This window comes from Cryptomeria japonica, chromosome 8 (genome assembly GCF_030272615.1).
Source record: "Cryptomeria japonica chromosome 8, Sugi_1.0, whole genome shotgun sequence".
Lineage (NCBI taxonomy): Eukaryota > Viridiplantae > Streptophyta > Pinopsida > Cupressales > Cupressaceae > Cryptomeria > Cryptomeria japonica.
Window position 1 is genome coordinate 410,777,154 of NC_081412.1, and position 27,296 is coordinate 410,804,449.

General features: G+C 39.4%; 1 protein-coding gene across 1 annotated transcript in view; it reads right to left on the reverse strand.

Annotated features, from left to right (window-relative positions):
- The window catches only part of LOC131028568 (pseudouridine-5'-phosphate glycosidase), a 268,645-nt gene that overhangs the window by 46,202 nt on the left and 195,147 nt on the right, over positions 1-27,296 (reverse strand). The window contains exons 7-8 of the mRNA XM_057958873.2: positions 14,116-14,222; positions 13,382-13,459 (exon numbers count right to left, since the gene is read on the reverse strand). Coding sequence (XP_057814856.1) covers positions 13,382-13,459; positions 14,116-14,222 — 185 coding nt within the window. The remainder of the gene's footprint in view (positions 1-13,381; positions 13,460-14,115; positions 14,223-27,296) is intronic.

Sequence of the window (27,296 nt, forward strand, 5' to 3'; positions counted from 1 at the left end):
GCTACTAGCTCCTAAATCTATCATGCAGTTGCGAACCAAGTTATCTCCTATGATCAAGGAGAGATAGAAGGGGGAAGGTTTGCTGATCTTGCTTAAATCTTCCTCCTCCTTGGGTTGCACCAAACTGGTGGAGATTGCCTTTTCGTTGACTGTTGTCTAATTACTTGACTGATTGACATCCTTCAGTGCCTCCTTAAGCAAATCCCTTTGAGATGGGATTGAAAGGGCCTCCCACATAGTGATGTTGAGGCTGGCCTTCTTCATCTGATCAACTATGTTGAAAGGAACAACATTTGACTTTAGAGACCCCTTTGAAGCTACAAGGTCTGCCTTTGTTCTTTGGACGACTTGGGCCTCCTCTTGCCTCTTACTCCCTTGCATGGTACTTTGTCTTGTATCATGGATGGCTACATTGGGTGTTGGAGCTTGGGTTGATGTTGAAAGTGAGGCAGCCTCCATGGCTCTCTTGTTTGACCTCGCATACTGCAGCATGGACTCACCATTTGTTTGGTTCAAACCACAGAATTCTGCCTCCTGCCAATTGACAAAGGTGGAATCCCCTTGTAAGTGAGCCTAAGTGCCAACACTAAGCTGATTTGGGTCATATTGCTGGCCAGAAGTGGTCGGCTCATCTTGCACTACTAAAGTTTGGACAAACCCTCCACTTTGGCATATACCTTGGTTGTGTGATTGATTGCATGGTTGACACCAATCTTGCTCTTGGGCGAGGTTATTTTGCATTGGAACTATTGCCTTTGAGCTGCTTGCGGTTGTGGGGTTCACACTATTCAAGGGCCTAGCATTGCTCCATTGGTTTTGCCCTTGAAAGGGTGGCCTATTTTGCTGATAATTTTGATTTTGTGCTTGGTAAGGTCTACTATACTGAGTTTGTTGTCTTTTTAGTGCCACCAATTCATTGCTAAAGTTTTGTAGTAGAGTCTTGACCTCATGGAGCTCATTGGAGGATGTAAAGGGCGTGGATGATTGTCCTATGAGAGCCATGGGGATAGGAGCCATGGTGGGTTGTTGAGTAGGAGCTTCTGGGAAGAGAGGCATTGGAGGCCTTGGAGCTATCTTCCCAGCTTGAATCAAACAATTTTCTTCTCTTATGGTTATGTCATATGCATCCGGTAGAGAGGCTCCACCCATCGATTGTACCATGACAGCTATATCGCTATTGAGAGCTCTAAGATAATACAAGAAGGCATGATTTGGAGATGGCTTCACTAGAGCAGGAATCCTATTCCATGTCTTATGGAATCTGAAGTTGAAGTCTCCCATGAACTTGTGGGGTGCCCTCTTGATTGTAGTTAACTGCTCTACAAGTGATAGGTGATCACTTTTGTCTTCGAAATGGTTGCACAAGCTCTCCCCCAATTCGTCCCAATTGTGAATGGAACTAGACGACAACCCTCTATACCACTGCAAAGCTTTGCCTTTCAAAGATGTGGCTAAGAGTCTAACAACAACATCATCCTGAGTGATATTGTGGACGGAGCAGATGTTTGCAATGTCTTGAATGTGCTCAATGGGCGTAGTAGCTGTTTCACCAGTGAAGTATGGTATACTCTTCAACACAGCCACTGGTATGTGTTGTGACGTTTTCACACATCGCCCCATTGCAAATGGGGACCCATGTTTGTTTTTTTTTCGTTTTGTTCGTTTTCGCTTTGCTTTTTTAGGGTTTTGTTAGTCAGTTAGTTGTCTGGATTTAGGGCCAAGCCTTAGGGTTTTAAATTTTGTCTTTTCAGGCCAAAATCCAGTTGTTTTTGAGAGCTTTTGAGGATGCAAATTTTGAATGCAATGAATTCGCCAAAATGGTCTATTTTCAATTGGAATTTTGAATGCAGAGCTTAAATTTGTCTAAGTGTTGAAGATGAAATGTGAATTTTTGTCCAATTGAATATTTTTGACCAAATTTTGACATTTTTGATTTTTGATCCTAGGCATCTCAAATGATTTGTTTTCGCCTTGTGAAGTGTTAAAATGTGTAAAATCATGTTATTTTGGCCTGTAGGAGCAAAATCGCTCCTGTCCCTTAGTGAAGGACGGGAGCTCGTTTTCAAATATTTTACTATTCCTGCAGGGTCAAGATGAATTACGAATTGGAAGTGATGGAGAAAGGCGAGATCTTTCCATTGAATATAAATTGAAGATTTTCATGAGCACAGAAATGCCTCCAGGGGAAAGATCGCTCCTGTCCCTCAGTGAAGGACCGGAGCTACAAATTCAATTTCGCCTTGTCCTTGCAAGATTTTGATGACTTAATGATTTGAGGACGTCCAAAGGAAGATGCTTTGCCAAATGAATATAATTTGAGATGCAAAAACGAAGGAGAATGACCTATATTGACCAAATCGCTCCTGTCCCTCTCCAAGGGACCAGGGCGAGGTACCTTGTAGCTCTCGTCCCTCTCCCAGGGACCAGAGCGATTTCCTTCATTATGCAAAATCCAGACAAAGGTCAAGGCAAGTTTACGTTCAAAAACAAGGAAAAACATGAGATAAATGCGTTGAATATAAATTGAAGATTTTTGGGACGTCCATAACAGTGCTAATTGCCTAAATCGCTCCTGTCCCTCAATGAAGGACCGGAGCTACAAATCCAATTTTGCTTTGTCCTTGCAAGATTTTAACGTCTTGACGATGTGAGAAGGTCCAAAGAGGTACATTTTATCAAATGAATATAACTTGAAGTGCTGTCGGGGAGATCAACAGGGTAGCAAGTCCGGCTTGAGTGAGGTCCTGATCCTGAAATTTGGCTAAGTCTGGAATGTCCTGATCCTGAAATTTGACTAAGTCTGGAAACTGAAAAACCTCCAAAAACTAGATTTTGCAATATAACTCCTGGAGGTCTGAAACCACTCTCAAACATCCTGAAAGTATATATGGAATATAACTTAAAGTATAAGAAAGAAGAAACATAGAAGGAAATGTCACTTATACTTAAATGTTATATTCCATTAAAATTGTCCTGATCGAGAGTGCGAAAAGTCAAATTTCGCTCGTGTCCTTCTCCGAGGGTCCAGAGCGAAAAGCGCTCCTGTCCCTCTCCAAGGGACCAAGGCGAATCGCTCGTGTCCCTCACCAAGGGTCCAGAGCGAAAATGCTTAGTTGAGCCATTCCTGACCTTGTTTGGACGAATCGAGACATCAAAGGCATGGTGAAGGACGAAATGAGCATGATGGAACATCCAGACTTGATCAAGAACAATGAAATGATGAAGTTTTTGCCTAGAGGGTCAAATTCGCTCCTGTCCCTCACCAAGGGACCAGAGCGAAATTCTTCATAAGGTACGATCTGGGCAAAGATCAAGCAAATTTTATGTTCGAAGGCAAGAAAGGAGGTCAATCGAACCCGTTGAAGACAAATTGAAGATTATCAAACGTCAACAAAGGACCAAAATGCTTAAGTTCGCTCCTGTCCCTCAGGAAGGGACCAGAGCGATTTTTGTTGTAAATGATTTTCTCACCGAATTTCAACCGATCTCAAGGCATGATTGAATGAAAGGAGGCATTGCGAATCCGTTGAATATAATTTTTGAAGGTGATGAAGTGAAATGAGGCCCACAAGAGCAAAATCGCTCCTGTCCCTCTCCAAGGGACCAGGGCGATACAATAAGTATGTTGCCTTTTCTTCAAGTTCAAAACCACTCCAAGGCGAAGAACAAGGTGGCAAGGACGTCTCAAGGCATTTCCATCAAGCAACAAGTTACAAAGGTCGTCACATTGAAAGATTTGCACTAAGACTCCCAGTTCGCTCCTGTCCCTCAGGAAGGGACCAGAGCGAAATTTGTATAAAGGCTCTAAATTTTGAAAGTTTATCACGCATCAAGTGATTGAGGAGGATCAAGGGACCACGTTTTACCCAATGAAGACAATGGCAAGTTGAAAAGGGCAAAGACAAGCTCAAAATCTTGAAATTCGCTCCTGTCCCTCAGGAAGGGACCAGAGCGATGTTGAATATATTGGCTAATTCATACAAAAAATCACGTTGAGTCAATGTTTTGCAAGGTGATAAAAGGTCTAAGGCGTCCTTCGAAGGTGATATACCAAAGGCTTCAAACGTCAAACGATCACCAATTTGTACCAAGAGGCTATATCGCTCCTGTCCTTTGGACATGGACCAAGGCGATTTTTACTAAAACACTCATGTTCCGACAAAATCAAGACAATGCAAGGGTGGGCAAGATCGAGGACGTCCTTTGGAAGGCAATGAACGAAGAACGAAGATCAAAAGTTTGCAAATTTGAGCTAGGACACAAGGATCGCTCCTGTCCCTCTCCAAGGGACCAGGGCGATGATCTTCTAAACATCAAAGCGCCTTGTAAAATTCAAGTGAAATGAGAAAGGAATGAAGGAATAACGTTGTTTGTCCCCACAATGAAGATTGAAGTTCAAAGTTGTTAAGATTATGAAGAAAGACATGGATCGCTCCTGTCCCTCTTCAAGGGACCAGGGCGATATCACTACAAAAGGACATTCAATCGCAAGGATAAGTCAATCAAGTTCGAAGATCCCAAGGAAAATGGCAAATTCAACGTAGAAATGAAGACCTTGGACGTAAAAAATGCAAGAATTATGATCAAATTGATGGATCGCTCCTGTCCCCCAGTCAGGGACCAGGGCGATGAGGTACGTATCTTCCCACTTTTTCATTTTTGGGCGCTAAACAAACATCTTTGAATTTATTTAAATGCTAAAATTCGATAAGTTTTGAAAATTCAATTAAATGGCATTTAAATATTGCGCTTGATATTAATTAAATTATTTTGCCTTGTAAAAAATCGAATTTGTTAATTGAAATGACAAAGGCATTTAATTAATTATTTATTAATTAATAGAAAATCAAAAGGAGCGCTTGGTATTTTATTGGTTTATAAAAGTCGGCCTTGTTATTTATTTAAAAAAATCGTTTAATTTGCTTTATTTTCACAAAGTCGGCCTTAAGGTAAGTATGAGGTGAGCGCTATAAAGGGAGGGTGAGAATCTTCATTTTCACATCACCATTTTATCATTCAAATGCGATCTTGAGGAGAAGGAAGGAAGTGCGAAGTATTTCAAGTATGGAGTGCGAATTTCAAACCAAAGGTGGCGCTAATATTATCTAGAGTGGTGCGATATTTTGGAGATTTCAGTGGAGCGATTTGTCAAGGGTGAACTTGGAGATCCATTTAGGACCACGTCAAAGGTGCAATTGAAGATCACGTTGAAATCCAAAAGATGGCGAAATTGCTAACTTGAAGAGGAGATCACGTCCAAGACTTGAAGGGTGGCGAAGTTGATAAGAGGAACGTTCTTTTGAAGATCACATCAAGACCATCTTATTTCAAATTTTGCCTAGGCGATTTTATTCATTTTGCATTTTAGAGTTAAGCTCTCAAGTAAGGTATGGCAAGATCTCTTGTTTTAATTTCGAATTTTGATTGTCATTGCCTTAATTTTGAAATTTTGTTTTTCCTTAGCTCAATCGTCTTTTTTAGGAAATGATTAATAAAGGACTTATCATTAAGTTTCCTAAAATTTGCTCTCTAATTTATGTTATGTATTGCAAAATCATGTTACTAATTTTGAAATGTTGTGTAGGCATCAAATGGAGATCTCATCAAGAAAAATCAAGCTGGATCAAGGACGGTCTTCGCCAGGACGGTCTTCGCCAGGACGATCAAGCCAAGACATGGGCGACCTCTTTCAATCCAGCGTTCCAAGGCGAGGTACATCATCTTCCTGCACATCAATGACGCAAGGAGTTAGAACAAGGGCTCGTTGAAGAAGCAAATAATTCCAGATGAATTAATTAAAGCAAGCTTCTCAACAACATCAAGTTGAATATTTACCAAAGTTACAAGTGTCAGATGAGGTGGCATCCTAGTCATCACGTCTCCAATCAGTGAGGTCCATCTCAGCATGTCCAGATTCAATGTACTTAACTCATGGAAGGTGGCACAAACTCCGATGTACCTACCCCGGCTATCCATTGGTCGATTTTTTTAGAAGGGACATGTGTCCAAGCAATACAATTTTATCATTGGTCAAGCATTAAATGTTATGTAATGATTGTAACAAACCCTAATTAGGGTTTTTCATTGTAAAATCTTGGCCATTGATCTTGAATTGATCTAAGCCATCAAATTGTATTGTGGGCACTATATAAGCCCAGACATTTCATTTGTAAATGATTAGAGAGAGTTGTAAATAGTTGGAAGAGTTAGAATATAGTTGATAGAATAGCAATTAGAGTAGAATAGGAGGACAAGGCAAGAAATTGTTGCCATTGATTGTAAACAAACTCCATTTTCATTGAAGTAATGGTGAAATATGTCGTTTTTCTTGCAATTTGCATGGTTTCTTGTTGAGTCTTCAATCTTAGATGGTAGATGATTAGATGAATGGAGGAAATGTGATTGATTGATGGTGGAATTCGTACATCCATACTACTAGCAGTTTGTTGATTGCAGACTTGCCTTGTGTAGTCAACTGGAATCATTCAGCCTAAGCTCAATTTCAATTTGTTGCCTCTTCATTGATATGCATCAACTTGGATGGTATCTATGCCTGCGGTGATGATTTGAACATCATAAAGCTTCCCATAGAAGATCGCACTAGTCTTGTGTAGATGTTCCATTGATGTCAAAACAAGACCTAGTTAGAGTTTTGTCAAAGATCAATCATTGCTCCTACATTCTTAGTATTAGGATTAGATCCTCTCTTCGCCCTTCCTTTTTCATTTTTTCAAATCCAAGTTAGTCAGAGCCTGTGTTCCAGCAAAGCAGATCGGAAGTTCAATGTAAGTCCCCTTGTGATTCCAGCAAATCACATCATACCACTGGAGCTTGTCCACATGTAGAGACCCTACCAAAAGGAACCTTGGAGTCATCCTAACTGATCCTTCATGCGAATCTTCAGCAGTTAGAGGCTTTATTCAAGAGAGGATAAGATACCCTTAGGTATTTTATTCTGTGTATGATGGTGTACAAAATACACGTCAACAGTATGTCATTCCATTGAGTCAAAATAAGGGGACTCCCCCCATTGAAGGTAACAAAGACTTGATTTCTTGCCACGTGAAACAATGGTCTGTTGATATGAGTGGTGGGAGCCCTTGATAGCAATGGTCTTGTGAATGGAGGAGTAGAATGAGACTTGGGAGATGGAGTGTTTACAACCTTGACACCCCTGACTAGTGAGAATGAAGATTTGCCTCTCCTCCTTCTAGAGCTTGCAGATGGGAGCTCTTGGAATTGAAAACTGCCTCAAGAAGACACCCTTGTATGAATTCTGGGAATGAAATCTGCAACCGCCCTCGGAAGTTCGGAGGTCCAGAGTTGCGGAGTATGACCACTTCGACACCTTGGGAGCTCGGATGTCTGGAGTGAGGAAGTTTGGGAGTTCGGAACCTGGGGGTTCTGAGCTTCTGGGCCTAAGCACCTCGGAACTTGGGGGTTCCGGGGTAAGATGGCTTCACCGACTCCGGAACCTCAGGGGCTCGGGGTTTCAGAGTGAGGAACAAATCACGTGCAAGAGACCGGTCTTGTGAGCAGAGTCGCCAAGTGCTTGAAGATGACTGCCTCTAAAGGCTAAAACACTAAGAATTAGCAATAAATCCTTAGCATGTGAATTGAATGAAGTCCCACCGGGCGTGCCACAAACTGTTATCACAAAAGCTTGCACCCTTGCTAAGCTATCAACTCAGCAACCTTGTGAAACATGGAAACAACCCCGAAGTGTGGGACCTTGCGCGAGGGGCTTGAATCTCTGGAGAAGGCCGACTTCCTTCTCACTCCAGGTGCAGGTGTTGAACCAACTCAACACTTCAAAACTAACTCGTAAGCCTATCCTAACAATTTACAGAGGTAAAGGGAAGAGAGAATTGCTTGAAATAAAAGGAGGTGATGCACCAAGAAGAGATAGCTCCTCTCCCCATCTGAAATGGCACAAAGAATCAACTAAAAAGCCTACGAGATGCACAAGCTTCAATTGCATGAGTGACCCAGACGCACATGTGGAGGGTGGAATTTTCTAAGTGTTAAGAGGGGAGAAGGATAGATTGGTTAACCTTCCAAAGTCAGACATGACATAAGTCACCCAGCATGGCCCCGTACCTTCATTGATGGAAATCCTACCAAAAACACTTAATGCACCCTTGTGGCTCCACAACAGAAAGTGCACAAGTCACCAAGCTGTCGGAGCATTAAAAGCCTTGAGTGTGGATCACACCATCTGGAAGTGTCACTAGTCGGAAGGAAGTCCGGAGACTTCTGAAGCTCGGATTCCCGAAGTGAGGAAGACAAGGGAAGAACTTCAGAACCTCGGGGTTCCAGAGTTCCGGGATAGAGAGAAGAAGAGAAGGGAAAGACCTTCGGAACCTCGGAGTTTCGGAGTTCCAGAGGAACTAGAGAGAGAAGGCAAAAGGGGAAGGAACCTCGGAATCTCGGGGTTCCGATGTTCCAGGGAGAAGAAGGAAGAAGGGGGAGGAGGGAACCTCGGAACCTCAAGGTTACGGGCAAGGCATGGGAAGGGAACTTCGGAACCTCGGTGTTCTGGAGTTCCGGTGAACTGCGCAAAGGAACTTCAGAACCTCGGGGTTCCAGAGTTCCGGGGAACTGCGCAAAGGAACTTCAGAACCTCGGGGTTCCGGAGTTCCAGAAAAAGGAGAAGCTTAAGAGAAGAGGCGAAGGAAAGGAAGGATGGGAACTTCGGAACCTCGGGGTCGCGGAGTTCCGAAGAGAAAGGAGAAAAGGGACAAGGAACTTCGGAACCTCGGGGTTCTGGAGTTCCGTCAAAAGGAGAGGAGGGGCTAAGCTAAGGAAGGTGCTTCGGACCCTCAGGGTTCCGGAGTTCGGGAGAAATTGGAGAAAAGATGAGGGAAGGGAACTTCGGAACCTCGGGGTTTTGGAATTCCAGAGAAGGAATAAAAGCAGCTAAGGCAAAGAACTTCAGAACCTCAGGGTTCCGGAGTTTCGGGGAAGAAGAAAAGGCCAAGGGAGGAACTTCCTCCGGACAAGGCAACACTTCATGCTTCATGATTCTTTTCTTGATCAGCTGGGGCAGCACTAGTCCATGGAACATATCTCTGATCGGTTCTCACTGATGGACCAAGGGTGTCATAAAATGACAATAGTACTCATACAAGCAATCTACAAAATTGTCTCCATTATTTTGTCTATATTGCTTTCTTCCCTTGGGTCCTACTTCTCTTGTTAAGAACTTGGGTTGGAGAGGTTTGACTATAGAACTGGAACCACCTTTTTGGTGTGGTTATTATTATTATTGTTGTACTTCCTTCACCATTCTGATTCTAATTTGTTTTAGAAGTATTCATGTTTTAAAATGTATGCATCTGAGTCAACAAATTTGTCAACTATTGTTAACCTTGTATGATAGCACTAAGTTGTAAATCAATTATTTCTACTTCATTGGGAATTCTCTATAATGTTCCTTTTCTGGTCCATTCCAAGATTTTTGAAAACTCCAACTTTTTTTAGAGAGTGCCATTTTATTGGAAGGGTATTTTGATAGTGGTGGAGAGTTTGTAAAGCTAAGAGTACAATGGCACTTTCCATGTACAAATATGATATCTTGGGAACACTCCACACTTCTAGAAGAAGTTTGTCATAGCATATGTATCTCCACATAGCATATATCATAAAAACAATATTAAACCCTAACGTCGAGCAAGAGGATTCCATGCCAAGAATAATGTTTCAAATGAAGCCAACAAACACTCCAAAACCTCACACCAAAACTCTCCCACAAATCTGCCATTGAAATACCAAATATGGTGTCCCTTTCTTTTCCACAAAAGATCTGCAATATAACCAATAACTAGAAAGTTTGTCTCTAAAAGAGAGCACACAAATTTGATAACTCTGTTGCAAGGTGTGCGCCCTTGGTCTCCTTGTGTTGTGTAGTGCAGCGCTCAGGTTTTTGACATGGCTTAACCATCTCTTGTGGATTCTATAAGTCTAGTGGTTCTATCGGGCATTAACAAGTCGAAAGTCGATCTTTTGGTGCAATGACAACCGCACTTGTAACAAGTGGTATCAGAGTTTGGTCACAGGTTCAAACCCCTCGCTTGCATTGGGGGGGGGGGGGGATTGTTGCAAGGTGTGCGCCCTTGGTCTCCTTGTGCTATGCAGTGCAACGCTCGAGTTTGTGACATGGCTTAATTGCCTCCTGTGGATTCTATAAGTCTAGTGGTTGTATTGGGCATTAACAGGTCAAAGGTCGATCTTTTGATGCAACAGCGACCGCACTTGTAACAAACTCAATCCTTGAATGCACTATGAAATACCAGCCAAGGTAGATCTTTCACTACTGTAGCTTCTTCAAGAGGGTTTTCTTCCTCAGGAAGGCTAAGATGGACCAAGTCCAAATCTCTAGAACCATGCAAGGTTTTCTCAAAAAGAAATATCAAAAATAATAAACTTAACATACCAAATCAGCTCTCCATCCCCCATTGTATAAGCTTTCTAGGGAACTTTCCAAAAATTCCCTTTTAAAATTACTTTATTAATTTATTAAGCCTTTTAACTCCAAAAAGTGATTTAATTCACATTTTAAACATTTTCGGCACTTAAAACTTTCTATTGAGGTGCCCAATAAATCCTTTTAATTAAAAGGACAATCTTAGTGAAATTAATTAAATATAGCTCAATAATACACCCAATTAGCAACAATGGTCGAAATGCATCGGAATTGAAATCTGACTACATAGGAGTGATCTCAATGATGAAAAATGATAAACGTGCCCAACTAGGTGACCAAAAATAGACCCTCCCTCCAAGAATATTGGAACCCAAATAGGATACCAAAAATAACATCTAAAAGTGTCATATAGCTCCTCTAAACCATATGAGTTCACTAATAACATCAAATTACCCCTCTGAACAAGATGACACAAACCCAAAAAGTTAGCGCAACTGCACTGCTAGAGCACCTAAAAATGGGTACATTATAGTCCACCCTTCCCAAAGATTGTCCTAAAGCAATGCCAATACAACCCCACAATCATCAAACTGATCTAGACTAAAACCAAGAATGATCCCAAGGTCCCAAGTAAACCTAGGAGATCTGTAGCACCAACCTCTCAAAGCACTGTCCTACAGAGTGCCGGCACAAGAGACCTCTTGATAACCACCAATCAAATATTGCATAGACTCAATCAACTCCTCAAAGGATTGCAATTCAAGAAAGCCAAATTGATGAACCATGAGAGTAAACTCCAAAAAGTCAGCACCAGCTCCCTCATCCTTAACAACTATTGAACTACAAACCAACATGATCCCAGGGTTCCAAGTCAGTCCTAGAAAAGAGCCACCATATTGACGCTTTGCCACTTTGATCATAACTCTCAAACCATCGTGCCCAAAGTGCACTTCTTTATCTTGGAACCCCCAAAAGTAAACATCATAAAAACCAAATCTGAAATCCCTGAAAGGGTTGTAATCTATACCATGAAACATATCTTGCCAAGGCATCTCAATGAATGCCAAAGAAGCAATCCAACTGCCAAACTCAATCCTAGGCATCAGAAAAGAAAATCTGCTCAGCCATAAAGAATAAAACTCAGCATACCCCCTCATGACATCCCAAAATTGAAGCAGACCAATCACATAAACCATATCATTCTATCAAATTTGATGTTTTGCAGGGTCAAATTTGTGCTTACAACAGATTACAGGTTGTAGTAGGCTACGAAAAGATTTATGCAATAATTTATTCCAGATCTGTGATTGTATTTTATGCTCATTTATTTGCGGGCCTTATAAGATCAGGTATACCATTTTATTGCACAAGGAGCAGCCCATATATTGGTCGTACCATATATTACATGCTAAAGACAATTAGAAGGGTTGCTTTGAAGTTTTGGAGGAGTTAATATCATATTTCTTTTGTATGCTGGTTGGTGATCCACCAACAAGGCACTTGGAGTTTGATGGAGTTTGGGACCAATGCATCTGCCACATCATTTGGTAAGAGCTTTTTAAGAGGTGGCATGAGACTCTTTCATGAGTCGCTGCTGTTGGAAGGGGTTTTGAAAGCCCAGAAACCCAGTCGCCCGGGAAACACTACATAATAAGTGGGTCACAACATTTTGGAAGGGAAGGAAGTGTTCATACTACTAATCTGGGTTGAGCGTAGTGTTATTTTTGGTGATTTCAGAGGCTGAAAAGTGTTAACAACAGTTGCAGCAATCACCAGAAAAGTTTGAAAGAATGCCCATATGAAAATTTTACTTGTATATGGGTTAGTGTTATCCATATTTAACAATTCTTATCAGCTGTATTTGTTATTTCAGACCTGCTGTTATCTCTCTGTAATCAAATAAATAAGGCAATCATATAAATGTTCTTACTCTTAGTACTAAATATTTCTAATATTCTATTAAATGTTAACAACAGCAGTTTGCATATCATTTTATGAAGAATCTTGACCATATTCATATCAGTTTTCCATTCAATACATTGTGCAAACACTCCGATTCATTTCAAACATTTGTTGTGAAATACACAAAAATATAGTTGGGGACTTTACATTCTCCTTTCTCTTTCTACCATATCGATATTCTCTATCTCAAACTCGACATGGGAAAACTCTCTATGTTAAGAAGATGAGGAGACTGAGCTCTTCTTTCCTCTGATAGCATTTCTTTCTCACTAGGACATATCTGATGTGATTCTTTGCATCAAAGGGTTAGCTTGTACATAAGCTAGCAAGATCACTACTTGGATAGCACTGTCATGTCTCCAACCAATTTTTTTTTTTCTGATTTTTAACTTTTACAATGATCAAACATACGACATTAACATCTTTTGATCACCAAGGTCCCAAACATGGGCAAACTGAGAGCATATGATGAAAGGGATTAGACTAGTTATTGGCTAAATGAGACCAATTTGGCAATTTCTTTACGTTTTTCCTCTTTGATCATATCTTTCAATATATTTTTGTGTCTCCTTACATATTTAATTTTCATTACTTAGGGGATGTATTTTATCTCTACAATGTATATGCCAATTTCTTCTATTTCTTAGAAATCTTAACTCTATATGGATATGATTTAAGATTGATGTGAGAATGTTGAATCCTCATTCATAATTTGATTTTATGTATATTCATAATGTGACTACTAATGAGAAAAGTGATGATCCATTTATTAGGGTTCATGCCTAAGTCAATTACTTCATGTTTAATTGCCTTATAAATAGATAGAATGTACATAGAAGGTAAACTTTTTATTGTTTCATACTTCATCATCTATGATTACTAATGGAAGCCTTATTGTTGGCAGGAATCCCCCCACCTGGAAATAATAAAACCAATAACTAAAAACATGATCAGCAAAGGTTAAATCAAGTCCAGAGCCCTTTATTTTACAACCTTACAGCCACTTTTTTGGGTAAAAAATGCTGGAAACTCCTCAGTCTTATATGCTACAACTGCAACCCCTTGTGTCTCCTGCCAGTGAAAGCCAATGCAAGAGACAAAAGTAAATACCACAGAATGGAAATTGCATTTTAAAGTAACCTATTGAAAAGAACAACTAAACAAAAATTTTATAAACCAAATCAATTGAATCTTTTTAGGAATATTTCATAGCTATCAATAGAAAAACACCATCCCCAATAGTTTAAAATTTTAAATTCTCTTTATGACGATTGAGAGCACTGTTTACTTTTAATGATTGCCAACTGGTTTGAATGACAAGGTATGTCAGTCTAGCACTCGTTCTCATTTCCTAATTCCTTTGCTGCATTAATTGAATCATGAAATTTGATGTTTCAAGGCAGACTTAAATTTTCATAACAAACTCTTTACATATTTTCTTACAGCTATTTAATTGTACTACTACACTAATTTGAATTAAGGAATAACCAATAATGTTCTTTTTCACTTCCTTCCACACTATATTTTTTGACCCATGCACTAAAGGAATTTACAAGAGAGCCCATACCAACAGTCTTGTTAACAAAGTTTATCAAATTCATGTTTTAGCTTCTTTGGAACTGAAAAGAGAATTTGAAGTGCTGTGCAAACAAAAATGAATGGACAAAGAGAGAAATGCATATTCAATGGAGAAAATACATTCAAGTTGATAAATCTTTAAAAATTACCAAGTATTCAAGGGTCCTTGGAATGTCCAAAATTGACTTGACACCAGCACAGATAACAGCCACTTGAGTTTTTCCAAGCTCGGTTAAATCAGATGAGACATCCATTGCTACAAACAAAGGCAAAAGAACACCTTTAGCTCCAAAGAATCACAAAAACCAGCCCTATCATGTGAAAATGGAAAATAAATATTAGTATATTCCTAAAACAGTAATTTACTTAAATCAAGGCCATAAAATACTAAAAAGTGAATATTTTCTTTACAATGAAATATCCCATGGTTGCTTACAATTTCTGCTGAACATTAAAATTGAGGAACAGAAGTAGTTGAATCAATCTGAAGAAAAGGCGCAGGATAGCATATTGCCTCATACGAACCATTGTACAATCCAATTTATTTCTTTATGAAAAGCAACAGTCCCTTTTTCAAAACAATTAAAAGTATCGTGATCAGAGTTAAATTTCTATTATATTTTTTGGTTTTTTTATCTTGAGCAGTTACACCTTAAGTAAGTATTATTATCAGCAATTGTGTAGCTGTCTGTTTAAAAAATTTGAAATGCAGCACATTTTCTATGTTTCAAATTACTTTTTCATATCTCACTACACATGGAATTACCAGCAAAGCAGATAAAGCTTCGATAAGACAAGTGAACAGATGACATTGTAGTTGAAACATCAGCTCTGATTGTGGGACGATTTTCAGCTTTGGACTCGCACACTATAAGAGATAGGACAAATTTAATCTCCCTAAGCTTTACAAGTTCATTACAACCATAGCAAAAGATTATGCAACTTGAAAAGAAAGAAGCCTACTATTTTAAAAGTGTTAGGAAGATGATTATGCTAGCATATTTTGGAAGGCAATTATGACAATATGTTAACCTATTACTGATTTTGTATCCCAAGTGATTATCATGCTACGTTCTCATTAATAAACTGCATGTTTTTTAGTTTATAGCCAACTTGGGTTGTTTATAAATTGTCAGTTTAAGTAGCATGCTTCACATGGTAGGTACGAATTGTTGGATGGACAGTTGTGTCATAATGGACAATATTGGTCTTGCAAGTAGCATTTCCATTGTTAGGTTAGGTTCGCTAATGTGATAGGTGTTCCCTATACTAAGTAAGCATTGTTCTTTATATACTATATATGGTGTTCATTCTTCATGATCTATGATTTGAATTATAATTTTGTAGAACTAGTAGTTTGGTAGTGTTAGGGTAGGGTTGCTAATGTGATAGGCCTTTTCTATACTCAATAAGCATTGTTCTTTATATACTATATATGATGTTCATTCTTCATGATCAATGATTTGAATTATAATTTTGTAGAACTAGTAGTTTGGTCGTGTAGCAAATTTACAGCAAGGAATTCTTGGACTTGTTGTGACCTAATCACACATCACCCCATTCCAAATGGGGACCCCCTACTTTTTAGGCCCTCTCGGTCTTTTGGTTTTGGTTTTTTGGGGTCTTTTCGCAACAATCTTTTCGGTCTCTCTGCTTCGCAAATGTTTGGGGGGTCAGTCTGATCAAGTCTGCTTTTCATTTGGGCAATTTTGGCTAAGTGTAGGGTTTGTTTGTCAATTTTAGGGTTTTTTCTTCAGTCTTAGATTTTAGGGTTTTTGAAAACTAAATGTTGCATTGGAATCAGGACCCTTTGAGGAACCTCCCAGTGAAATTTGAGCGAATTCTGAACAAATTTCTATATTTTAAAAGTTCCTATTTTTTAGGGATTTCACTGCCTCCCGAATTGGTCTAATTTTGCCAAAAATCAAACTTACTATTTTTAGTCAGTCCCTCTGCATCGTGTTTTGCCCCGATGTTAACATTTTGAAATACTTTCTATTTTTGGAAGGTCTAGCTGTGGTAGGTTCTTCGCAGGCAGGCACTAAAGACTAGGTATTCATGAACGTTCCTAAATCCGGAAAGTCAAAAAGTAGGCTAAGTAGATAAAAAATGGCTAAGTACGAGGATCCATTCTAGAAGTGGAAAACATGGAAAATATTATGTTTGGTGAAAATCACTTCAATTCTTCAAAATGACATCTTGATCTGGAAATGATCAAAATTGGCCAAGTGTGGAAAATGGACAAAAGGTCAAAATTCCTCGGCCAAATGAAAATGGCACCCAGGTCTTGATGATGGTTCCAAATTGGAATCTTTAAGGAAAAGTCAAAAAATGTGAAATTCCATGATATAGTGGAAATAGCGCCCAAGGATGGAGTAGGGCGCGAAAACAAGGTCTCCATGGAAAATTCAGAGACGTCAAATTTCCTTGCCCAAGTGAATTCAGTGCCTAAGTCTTGGACATGGCGCCAAAATGATCAAGGCATGGAAAGATTGGAAAATATCGAATTCCTTGACTGTAGTGGAATGGCGCCCAGGAATGGAGAATGGGCACTGGAATAAGGTAGCCATGGAAAATATGAAAATGGTAAAATTCCTTCCTCAATGCAAAATGGCACCCTAGTCAGGTGGAGGGCGCTAGAATAGGGTTGTCATGGAAAATCTTAAGCATGGAAAATTCCTTCCTGTGGAAACAGTGCCCAAGTTTGGGCAAGGGCGCTAAAGCACAGTGCCCATGGAAAATCAAAAAAATGCAAAATTCCATCATGAAGTGAAAATAGTGCCCAGGCAAGGAGAAGGGTGCCAAACTGAGGGTGCTAGGGAAAACTTGAAAGTTGCAGAATTCCTCCCTTAAGGTGATTTAGCTCCCAAAGAAGGTGATAGGTGCCAAATTGAAGTCATCAAGGAAAACTTGAAAAAATTGAAATTCCTTCACATGGTGAATTCCACGCCCAAGTCAAGGATTGGAGAAAATTTTGTAACGCAGGAAAATTGAGGGTCAAGCATGAATTGAAAATGAAAATTCCACTTGGGATTTTTCTTTTAAAATCCATCTTTAGGTACCAAATTTCATCCAAATTTCAAAATTCTTTCAGGTTTCGGTTCATGGGAGAATTTTCTCTCTTGGACTTGAAACCCTAATTTTTGGAAAATCCCTAAGAAATAGGAGATGTTGGAAAATCATTGAAAATATCCAGAGCAAGGAAAGCTAAAAAAACTTCGAGAAAATCCTTCCTAAGTCAAAGATTCTTTCTCTTGAAGTTTTCTCTCTCCTGGGTTTTTTTCCGCCAAGTGGATTGATAAAGTCAATCTCAAGTGAATCGTCCAAAATCCCTCCAAAATTCAAAAAATGGAAGATTGGTGAGCTGGCAAAAGAATATTCCAAATCATGACGCACAACTCAAGGCATTAAAAGAAAATTCCATTTTGGAACTCAACTACAAGGGTGGGTCCCGATTGTATGGCGTGTTGGAAAGGAAACTATGACATATCATTAAAACAACTGCCCAAATTGACCTTTGCCAACTTAGCAACATGTTGGAGGAATTCTATATAAATGCATAAGTACAATTCATTCTTCACATGCGAATTTGGAGAAAGAAAAGTTGGAGAGAAAGTGCAAAACTCGGACTTAGAGAATATTTTATTCTTTCAAGAAGCTTTATTCGCAAAAGATGTTAATTTATTCCTAGAATGGCAGAGGCAAGCAAGGCGGCAACCATTACCAAGTAGGCACAGATTAAAGATGAGATGAAGGGCTTCCTTCTAGAGTCCAAGATGGTGTCCAGGTGGAAGGAGATCAGCAACACAAATCTAGGGACATTCAACTTGGCTACTTTCAAAATCAGGATGTTTGGAACAACCGGACATAATCCATCACCAACCGTTGCCAGGATTGTCAAAAGTGGAATTGTTGTAGCAGCAGGTTTTCCTCCATCTATTCAATGTTCGGAGTTGATCCTGGAATGCACAAAACACTACAATCTAGAGAGAAGGGCTATTTTAATCACAAGTGGCAAGCTATTGGCCAACTTGACTCCAGAGGCTATTGATGAAATCTTCAGTATTCCCTCTCATCATTCCATGACCTACAAGACTATGAATGGAGCTAAGCCAATATACGATCCAGGTCCTGATAGATGTGCGGAAATCAGCAACAAGAGCTGGTTGTAGAAGCCTAGGCCTCACATTTCTAAAATGCCTAAGATACTCACCATTTTTTAATTCAAGCGAGAGTATGTGGATTTGATAATGATGTTAAGCAGGATAATGGGGTGTCCACATGCTGTAAATTTTGAATCATGGATGTTTTTCTACATTGGCGAAGTCATGAATACCAATGGAATAGTGGACTGGGCCCGGATAATTAGCCATTATGTGCATGAACAGCTGAAAGATTTGAAGGAGAAGACCCAATCCTTTTATATGAGTTCATATGTGATTTATTCACTTGCAAGGATGGGTGGCTTCGATGGTTTGCTGGGAAAAGGAGTCATGGGCTGCGATCCAACACAGTTGAAAGTTCATGAATGCTATCCTCAGCTGCACCTCTACAACACTAATTCTTTCAAACTGGCAAATGACACTTTTACTATGTACCTGATTGGATTTATGCAGAATGAACTTCACGAGTGTCGCCAAAAGCCAGGGCTTTGGTACATAAATTTGGGGCTACATTCCTGCAGTTTCTAGAGTTCACTTATATCAAGACACAGGGATTCTCATACCAGCCATATAAATTATTGAGGTATCCATCCGATAAATTGGTGCTGCTGGAGCTTATGAGGCAATTGATGACTTACGACCAAATTCAAAAGAGAAGAAAGTTGTCTATTGAATTCCTAGTTGTTCTTGGTGATTATGTAGAAGAGTGCCCGAACTTGGCAGTAGTTGAGAAAGCAATAGAGGAATTGGCATTCTACCGATTGTCATGTTACATCTCTAGATCTCATTATGATCCATATCGTAAAATCAGGAAGGTTGCTGGATTAAAATTTGTGCACAAGTTTCACCTAGAAGATTCTTGGGCAAGTGCCAAGGATGACCTTGAGGTTAGGAAGAAAATGTTTTCCTCGCTACTCCTTGACACAATTAGGGTACGTGAAATAATGCAGGTGCCGGATCAGGTCAAAGAGGACTCGGACTTAGTGCAACCAGAATTCGAAAAGGTGAAAGATCAGCCCATTTAGCTTCCAAATTGGTTAGAGCTCGAAATTGATGATCTAGACATTTTGGCAAGACCCGTTCTAAAATTCACTAGACATTGGGTTGAGCAACATCTCAGAAAGTTGAAGGAAGGAAATGTCCAAGGAAATGTCCGCCTTAGTTACCAGTTGATGGGAAGTCTAGATTTGCATAGTGAAGCCACTGAAGGATCTTCACAAGCTCAGGCTGAGGAAGGAGAAGTTCAATAGAAAGAAGCTGAGCCTAGTAAAGGAAAGAGTGCCCCAAAAAGGCCAAGAACAACAAAAAAGAAAGTGTGATGTCCCCTCCTAGTTAGACATTAGTTGCTAAGAAGGATTAGCCTATCAGTGACCCTCATAGGCTAATGGGGTTGGATAGAGGGTCCCTTGAGGTAGAGACCTAGTTAGTGAATTGGTTACTTTCTATTCCAGAGCTCAGTAGTTTCAGATTTGGCATTTGTATGGGGTTCAGGGCTCAGTTTATCATACTTACTATTTATAGTAAGTCAGGAGGTGATTGAGAGGGACCCTTACTATTTTTAGTATGGCAGTCAGGTGCATAGTGGATATAGGGATTGACTCTCTGGTTTAGACGATACTGAGAAATAATGAATATTCATGGAGTTATGTCATTTAGATTATTAATAAAGTAATACTTTATTAATAATTATTCATTAATGGCACATTATAAAATAAAGTTATAATTGCACTTTAATGAAGGGGTCAATTCATCACTAAAATGGGGCCATATGTTTTAATTAATTGTTGAGCGCCTACACCAAGGTGACCTTTTATTAATTATAAAGTGTGAGCTCATAATCTATTAAATGCCAATTAAATGCTTTTTTGGAGTTCGATTTTATGAAAGGATATAAAGTTTGCCAAGGAGAAATCGAACTCATTCTTTGGCATTTGACAAACTCTTTCATGAATTCACTTAGCGTTGGAGAACAAGGACGAGGGTTTCTGAAAATCTAGAGCTTTTTGGACATTGGAGAGTGTAGCTTCTTCTTTGTAACAACTTTCTGAGGTTCTAGAATATTAGTTGAAGATTGCTAATCAATTGGCTTCATTCAGAGGTCAAGACTGTGCAAATTTGACGAAGAATTTCATAGGGATTGATCAGATTTAAGGTTCCAAATTAAGGAGGATTGAACGACCATTTTTAGTGATTGTTGGCACACTTTTCAAGGCCGCACGACTTTCTTTTGCAGCCATTAATTGCAGCAAGGAAGGGCGCCAAAGATAGGAGGGCGATTTTAGTCAAGAAGGGTTTAATAAATTTCAAATAAATTTCAGAGAAGGCGCTGGACCTAAGGAAGGACATTGGCATCATATTCACAAGGATTCCTTGCCAATTCAAGGTGAATCGAACTATCCAAAAGTTGTTTTTTTGCCAGCAGACATACAAAGTAATCTGGCCATCATATCCAGGTATGCAAAGATGTAAATATCTTAATCGGCAATAAATCTTTTGGCCGAAATTTTTTAAAAAATCGGGAAATCGGCCAAAAATCGAGAAAAAATCGGCAATAAATCGGCAAAATTATCGAACATTTGAAAATATATAATTTCTTAAAATATAAATATATTAAAAAATTAAATTAAATTCACCATCATTTTTTATTTTAATTCTTAAATAATAAATATATTAAAATAATGGATGTGCAAAATCTATTAAGGTTCGTTAAATTAAATTAAATGCTAATAACTATTTGGAGAATTTAGAGGTATTACCATTAGAATGTGTAATGATGGATGTGTAATATCTATTAAAGGTTCGATAAATGAAATTAAAAAATTCATTTGTGACCATAGTGGACCATAGCGCCCGATACCTCCAAATTCTCCAAATGGTGGCAAATCCCATCTTGCTGAGTCTGCAAACCCTGTCGGCCATCGCGTGAAGACTCGCACACTCAGTAAAAACAAAATCGCAGATTTGTGCCCACTTTCTAGGGTTAAAAACACAGTCACTTCTACAAACGCGATTTTTTCTAGTTTGATCGTGATTTTATCATGATTTAATCCAATCAAAAGTTCCCGATTGTTTTACAAAATCGCTGGCGATTTATTGGACGATTAAATCTTTTGTCATTCTAACTCACGATAAATCACGATTCAGGCAATTTTTGAACAATTTTTTCATCCCTGCGGGTATGCATGTATATGTAAAGGATTTAAAATATGAGTAGTGACCAAATATGGTTGCTGCTGTCATTAATTCTTAAATCCTTTCAGTTTTCAGTTTTGAGCATTTCCTATTTTCTTTACTTGCATTGCTTTTATATCCAAAAATACAAAAAAAGTACAAAATTTAGAAAACAAAACAAACCTTCATCCGAGAATTCAAGAATCACCGTTAGAGAGGACTTGGGGTCTTCACAGTGGTATCAGAGCGGTTTCCTGCCATCCTTTGGGTTTAAATCAGATCGTTAATGCAACCAAGTGACAGGGAAAGAAGGTATTATCAGAGAGAATTCAGAAAAACTTGGCATCCACCGCAGGTACCTGAAGGGAAAACAGTGTTGGGATTAATTGGTATTTATCAGGAGCCATCTTTAGGGAATACTGAATTGGGTGCAGGTATGGGTGATAGAAGACAAAATAATCCACCACGAGATGAAGCTAGAGAAGGGAAACCTTGAGAGGGTTACAGGATGGACAACAATGTGTCGCTGATACCTTGCAGCAGCTCACCGCAACTATACAACAGTTGGCAAATCCTAGAAGACAAAATCTTGAGTAGGAGGATAATAGGAGTGTGGTTGGGACTCCCAAGGCTTGTAGGAATCCTACACACACCGTTGATCGGCCTACCCGACCCACTTTCTTGAGGAATGAACGAAAAGAAGGAGGTGTTGGGGAAGATGATGATGCTATATTTGTAGATAATGTCATGACAATGCATGATGAGTAGAGTTTACTACCCCCTGATGTAAGGGAACATTTAAACTTCGACTGCCACATGAGTCAAAGGAGGGAGCACACTAGAGCTAGACAAGACAAAAGACCAATGAATTAGAACAAGGATTTGGAATATGCTACCAGTAAACTTACCCTACCACTGTTTGATGGAAGCGGGAAGGTCACGACACGTTCATGGATACATAAGTTGGACATTTACTTCAACTTACAGCCTCCCTCAGAGGGAGATGCAATTAAATTTGCTACATTGCACTTAGATGGAGTGGCTCATGATTGGTGGCACAACAAAATGGTTACTTTGCAGCATAACCTCATCACTTCATATCAGGAGTTTGTTGATAGGTTGGTTGATCGCTTTGATAAAAGGATCCAGAGTCATATTTCAGAGATCTTGCTCAACTTAAACAGGTTGGGAGTTTGGAGAGTTATATCGGAGATTTCTAGAGGCTATCAGTTATGCTTTCCAACATTTCTGAGCAAAGATTAGTTGTGTTGTTTGTTGAGGGCCTATTGGAACCTTTGAGAGGATGGGTAAAGGCTTTTGATCCACCATCACTGCAGGAAGCAATGAAGAAGGCTAGAAGCACGGAACTTGCAGCCCTGCAAAGCAAGTTTTCATCAAAGAGATCCTCTTCATCTAGGGACAGCAAATTCTTTCCTAAGAAACAAGGAAAATCAGATTTTAAGGGAGATCAAAAAGGAAAATCTACAATACCATTTGACTAAGAAACGCTCAATGATTTGCGTAAGAAAAAGTTGTGTTTTTACTGCAAGGGCCCCTATGACGCAAACCATGATTGGCCATTGAGGCCTAAGGGCAAGGCTAACCGAGTTATGTGGGCATTTTATGAGGATTCTGAATCTGAAAATTCAGACCAGCAAACTGATCATGAGGGATCCGAGCCAAAAAAGGTTGAAGTTGAGCCTGAAAAATTGGACAAAATAGGTGTGCATGAACAGGAAGTAAAACTGCAGGAGGCACGCCTCACTGGTGTTCAACAGGAGGGTTCATTCAGGATGCGTGCGGTGTTTGCTAGTCAAAAGGTTATCACCTTGCTAGATACAGGTGCCACTCATAATTTTATTGATGCTAGATTGGTTGAGATGCATGGGATTCAAACTGAGGAATTTGAAGGTATAAGGGTAAGAGTAGCAGATGGTTACACTCTTTAAGTGTGACGGGATGATTTCAGGACTTCCTTTACCTGTAAATAATTATGAATTTAAGGCAGATTTCTATGTGGTGACTATGGGACACACTGATGTGCTTTTGGGAATGAGATGGCTTCATGAGATACGGGAGTTTACTCTTAACCTTCGTGAGATGGAGATGAGATTTAAGATAGATGGGAAGACTCGTGTTGAAGGCCATCAGAGATGATAGCTTCAGGATGATATCATTCAGGGGGATGGAGAGAATTATGCGCCATGACATGGTTGAGTGGGCAGCAGAGTGTATGTTGATGCCATCATAGGAGGGACAGCAAAAACTAGTTTACCATCCGGATATATAGGAATTGAGAATCAAGCATGCTAAGGTGTTTAGTGACATTCCACAAGGTAGACCTCCAAACAGAGGGATTGAGCATCATTGAATTGGAAGGTGCAAAACCTGTGATGATTACTCGCTACAAACACCCAAAGCGGCTGAAAGATGAAATTGAAAAAACAATTAAGGAGCTACTTGCTATGGGGTACATCAGGCCTAGCAAGTCTCATTTTGCTTCTTTGTTGGTTCTAGTGAAGAAAAAAGATGGTAGCCTTCGGATGTGCATTGATTACAGGGTCTTGAATAAGAGAACAATTAAGAATAGATATCCCATCCCACAGATTGACGAGTTGATTGATGAGCTTCATGGTGCTTGTTTCTTTTCGAAAATAGATTTGAGGTTGGGGTACCATCAGATCAGAGTTAGAGAGAAGGACATTGAGAAGATAGCATTCAGGTGCCATTGTGGCCATTTTGAGTTTGTGGTTATGCCATTTGGGCTAACCAATCCTCCTGCTACATTTCAAGCTACAATGAACAGGGTCTTTAAGCCTTAGTTCAGGAAATTTGTACTTGTCTTCTTTGATGACATCTTGGTGTACAGTAAAACATGGGAGGAGCACCTTGACCATTTGGATACAGTGATAGGAATCCTTGTATGCAAGAGAATCCAAATGTGATTTGGGGATGGTGGAGTTGTTGTATTTGGGCCACATTATCAGTGCAAAGGGTGTGCGGATGGATCCTGATAAGATCCGAGCTATTATCGAGTGGCCTACTCCAAGGAACCTCACTCACCTCCTCGGATTTTTGGGATTGTGTGGCTTCTACCACAGGTTTGTCGGTGGGTATTCATGGCATGCAACACCACTTACTGATTTGATGAAAAAAGGGGCATTTGTTTGGACTCCTAAGGCACTGTAGTGTTTTGAGAAATTCAAACAGTTGATGACTACATGTTCAGTCCTTGCATTCCCTGATTTCACTAAGCCCTTTGAGCTACAATGTGATGCCTCGGGTGAGGGCATTGGTGTAGTGCTTATGCAGGATAAGCACCCTATTGCATTTGAAACCAAGAAGCTTAGAGGACCTGAGAGGAGCTTCAGTATTTATGACAAGGAAATGTTGGCCATCATGCATGCCTGGCCAAGTTCAAGCAATACCTTGTTGGTAGAAAATTCAGCATTAAAACTGATCATAACAGCTTGAGACATTTCCTAGGACAGCGAGATCTCAATGATCATCCACAAAAGTGGGTTAGTAAGCTACAATTATATGACTTTGACATTCTTTATGTCAAAGGGACACAAAATGTTGTTGCTGATGCTTTACCTCGCCGACCACATTTGAGGTCCATGGTTGAGATTTCAGAGGATTGGAGACATCTGATTATAGAAGAATATGCCAAAAACACTTGGGCTCCAGGCATAGTTGAGGGTTCAGTTCAAGACAACAAGTATACAGTTGTAAATGATCTTATCATTTACAAGGGAAGATTTTTCTTGACACCGGGATCAGAGATGAAGAACAGAGTGTTGAGGACTTTTCATGATGTGCCCATGGCAGGACATCTCGGATATGTTAAGACTTACAAACACGTACGGGACCATTGAAGCTTGTAAAGGTCTTAAGTCAGATGTTCTTCGATAAGTGAGAGAATGCCCTGTTTGCCAGTAGATATAACATGAAAGCACATAAACAAAACAGATCACGCAATGAATACTAGATATGACGTGGAAAACCCAAGAAGGGAAAAACCACGGAGAATGTTAGTTCTCAATATACGACACTGATTAAGGTGATTTTTACAAAGAGTGGCCCATTGCCAAAATGCTCATTGTAGGAGGGCTCACTACCCAAAAAAAGGTTCACTGTCGAAGGAAGAAGAAAGAAAAAGAGAATTCATCATTGTAACACAATTTGCAGTACTGGAACTATTTCCGGTGTCTCAACAACAATACACTTCATAAATCATCAATCAAATCATTCTTTTTCAATCTCGCACACCTTTCATATCTTTTACATTCAAATCATCCACATATTTATACTGTCTCCGGAAACATAATCTTCTAAGTCGACCAAGACAGAAATTTGAAATAGGTCAACACTAAACATTTCTGTGGTGGGAAAGAATGAAAAGTAGACCATACCACAACACACATCAACAGTCAAATCAACACATTACATCCATCACATATTTCGGACCCAAATCACGACTCACGCTACACATGTCGTTACTCATACTCGAATTCCAAACCTAATCTGGGCCCAAAACAACACTACGTAACACATCAACAAAATAAGAATGGGACCAAGATACTCATGAATACAATTGATCAACACCATATCCAGAAAACAGATATATCCAAATCACAATCATCACAAACAATTAGCACTAAATATCAACTGTAGCACATCTTCTGGAGCACCAAAGATTTCAAGAACACATCTTTCGAATCACTAACACCGATACCATATGTTGACATCAATGACAATCATTAATGCAACCATCAACATCACATTTGCAACAATCTCCCCCTTTATCATTGATGGCAACATCCATCAACAACAAACACATAATTCTCTCTACATCATCAGATCAACATCTTTGCACATCTTTGCATCCCTACCACTCTCCAACTCAAAATACATGTCTCCAACTCTCCCCCTTTGACATTAAGAACAAAGGCGGGCATAACTCCCCATATGAAACTCACTCCTATTCCCCCTAAGAGGAAGCACCAAAACATTAGTCCAGCTAAGAATATGCAAACAGTTAACAGGACCAATGCACATACATTCAAATTAGGGAGGGGTAATACCCCTAACTTTTGTCAGAGATACTCAAAAGTATCTTTACACAACACCTTTGTGAAGATATTTGCAATTTGTTCTTTTGTAGGTACATACTCAAGCTTTACTTCATTATCCAACACCTTTTCCCTCAAGAAGTGATACTAAATAGATATATGCTTTGTTCTAGAATGTTGTACCGGATTCTTAGAAATGTTTATTGCACTAGTATTATCACACATGATTGAGATGGGTTCATTGAGTATTACACCAATATCCTTCAAAGTTTGTTTCATCCAAAGAATTTGTGTGCAACATGAAGATGCTACAATGTATTCTGCTTCAGTTGTAGATAAAGATACAGATTCTTGCTTCTTACTCGACTAAGCAACCAACCGAGAGCCAAGAAAGAATGCTCCACCACTTGTACTTTTCCTGTCATCAACACTTTTGGCCCAATATGAATCAGTATAAGTTGTCACAGTGAAATTTGAATTTCTAAGATACCACAAACCAAACTCTTAAGTTCCTTTTAGATATCTGAAAAATTCTTACTACTACCTGTTGTGACCATTTCACACATCGCCCCATTCGAATGGGGACCCCCTCTTTTTGCTTTTGTTTTGCCTGTTCTTCTCTCTGCTTTTAGGGTTTTGAGTAAGTGGGTGAGTCGTCTGGACTAGGGTTAAGCCTTAGGGGTTTTCTTTTTTGATATTTTCAAGCCGAAGTCCAGTCAAATTATGAAAGATTATTAAGCATCCTCTCGAAGATTGCAATTTTGAAATAGGATGAGCCTGCCAGGAAGTCAAGAATGTCTCAGGATGGGTCCAGTCAGGATTTTGAGGGCAAATTCAAGTTAGGTCTAAGTGTTAGCATTTTAATGATTGAATTATACATTTTGTCTGGGCAAACTTTAACCAAATTTTGGAAGCAAGATA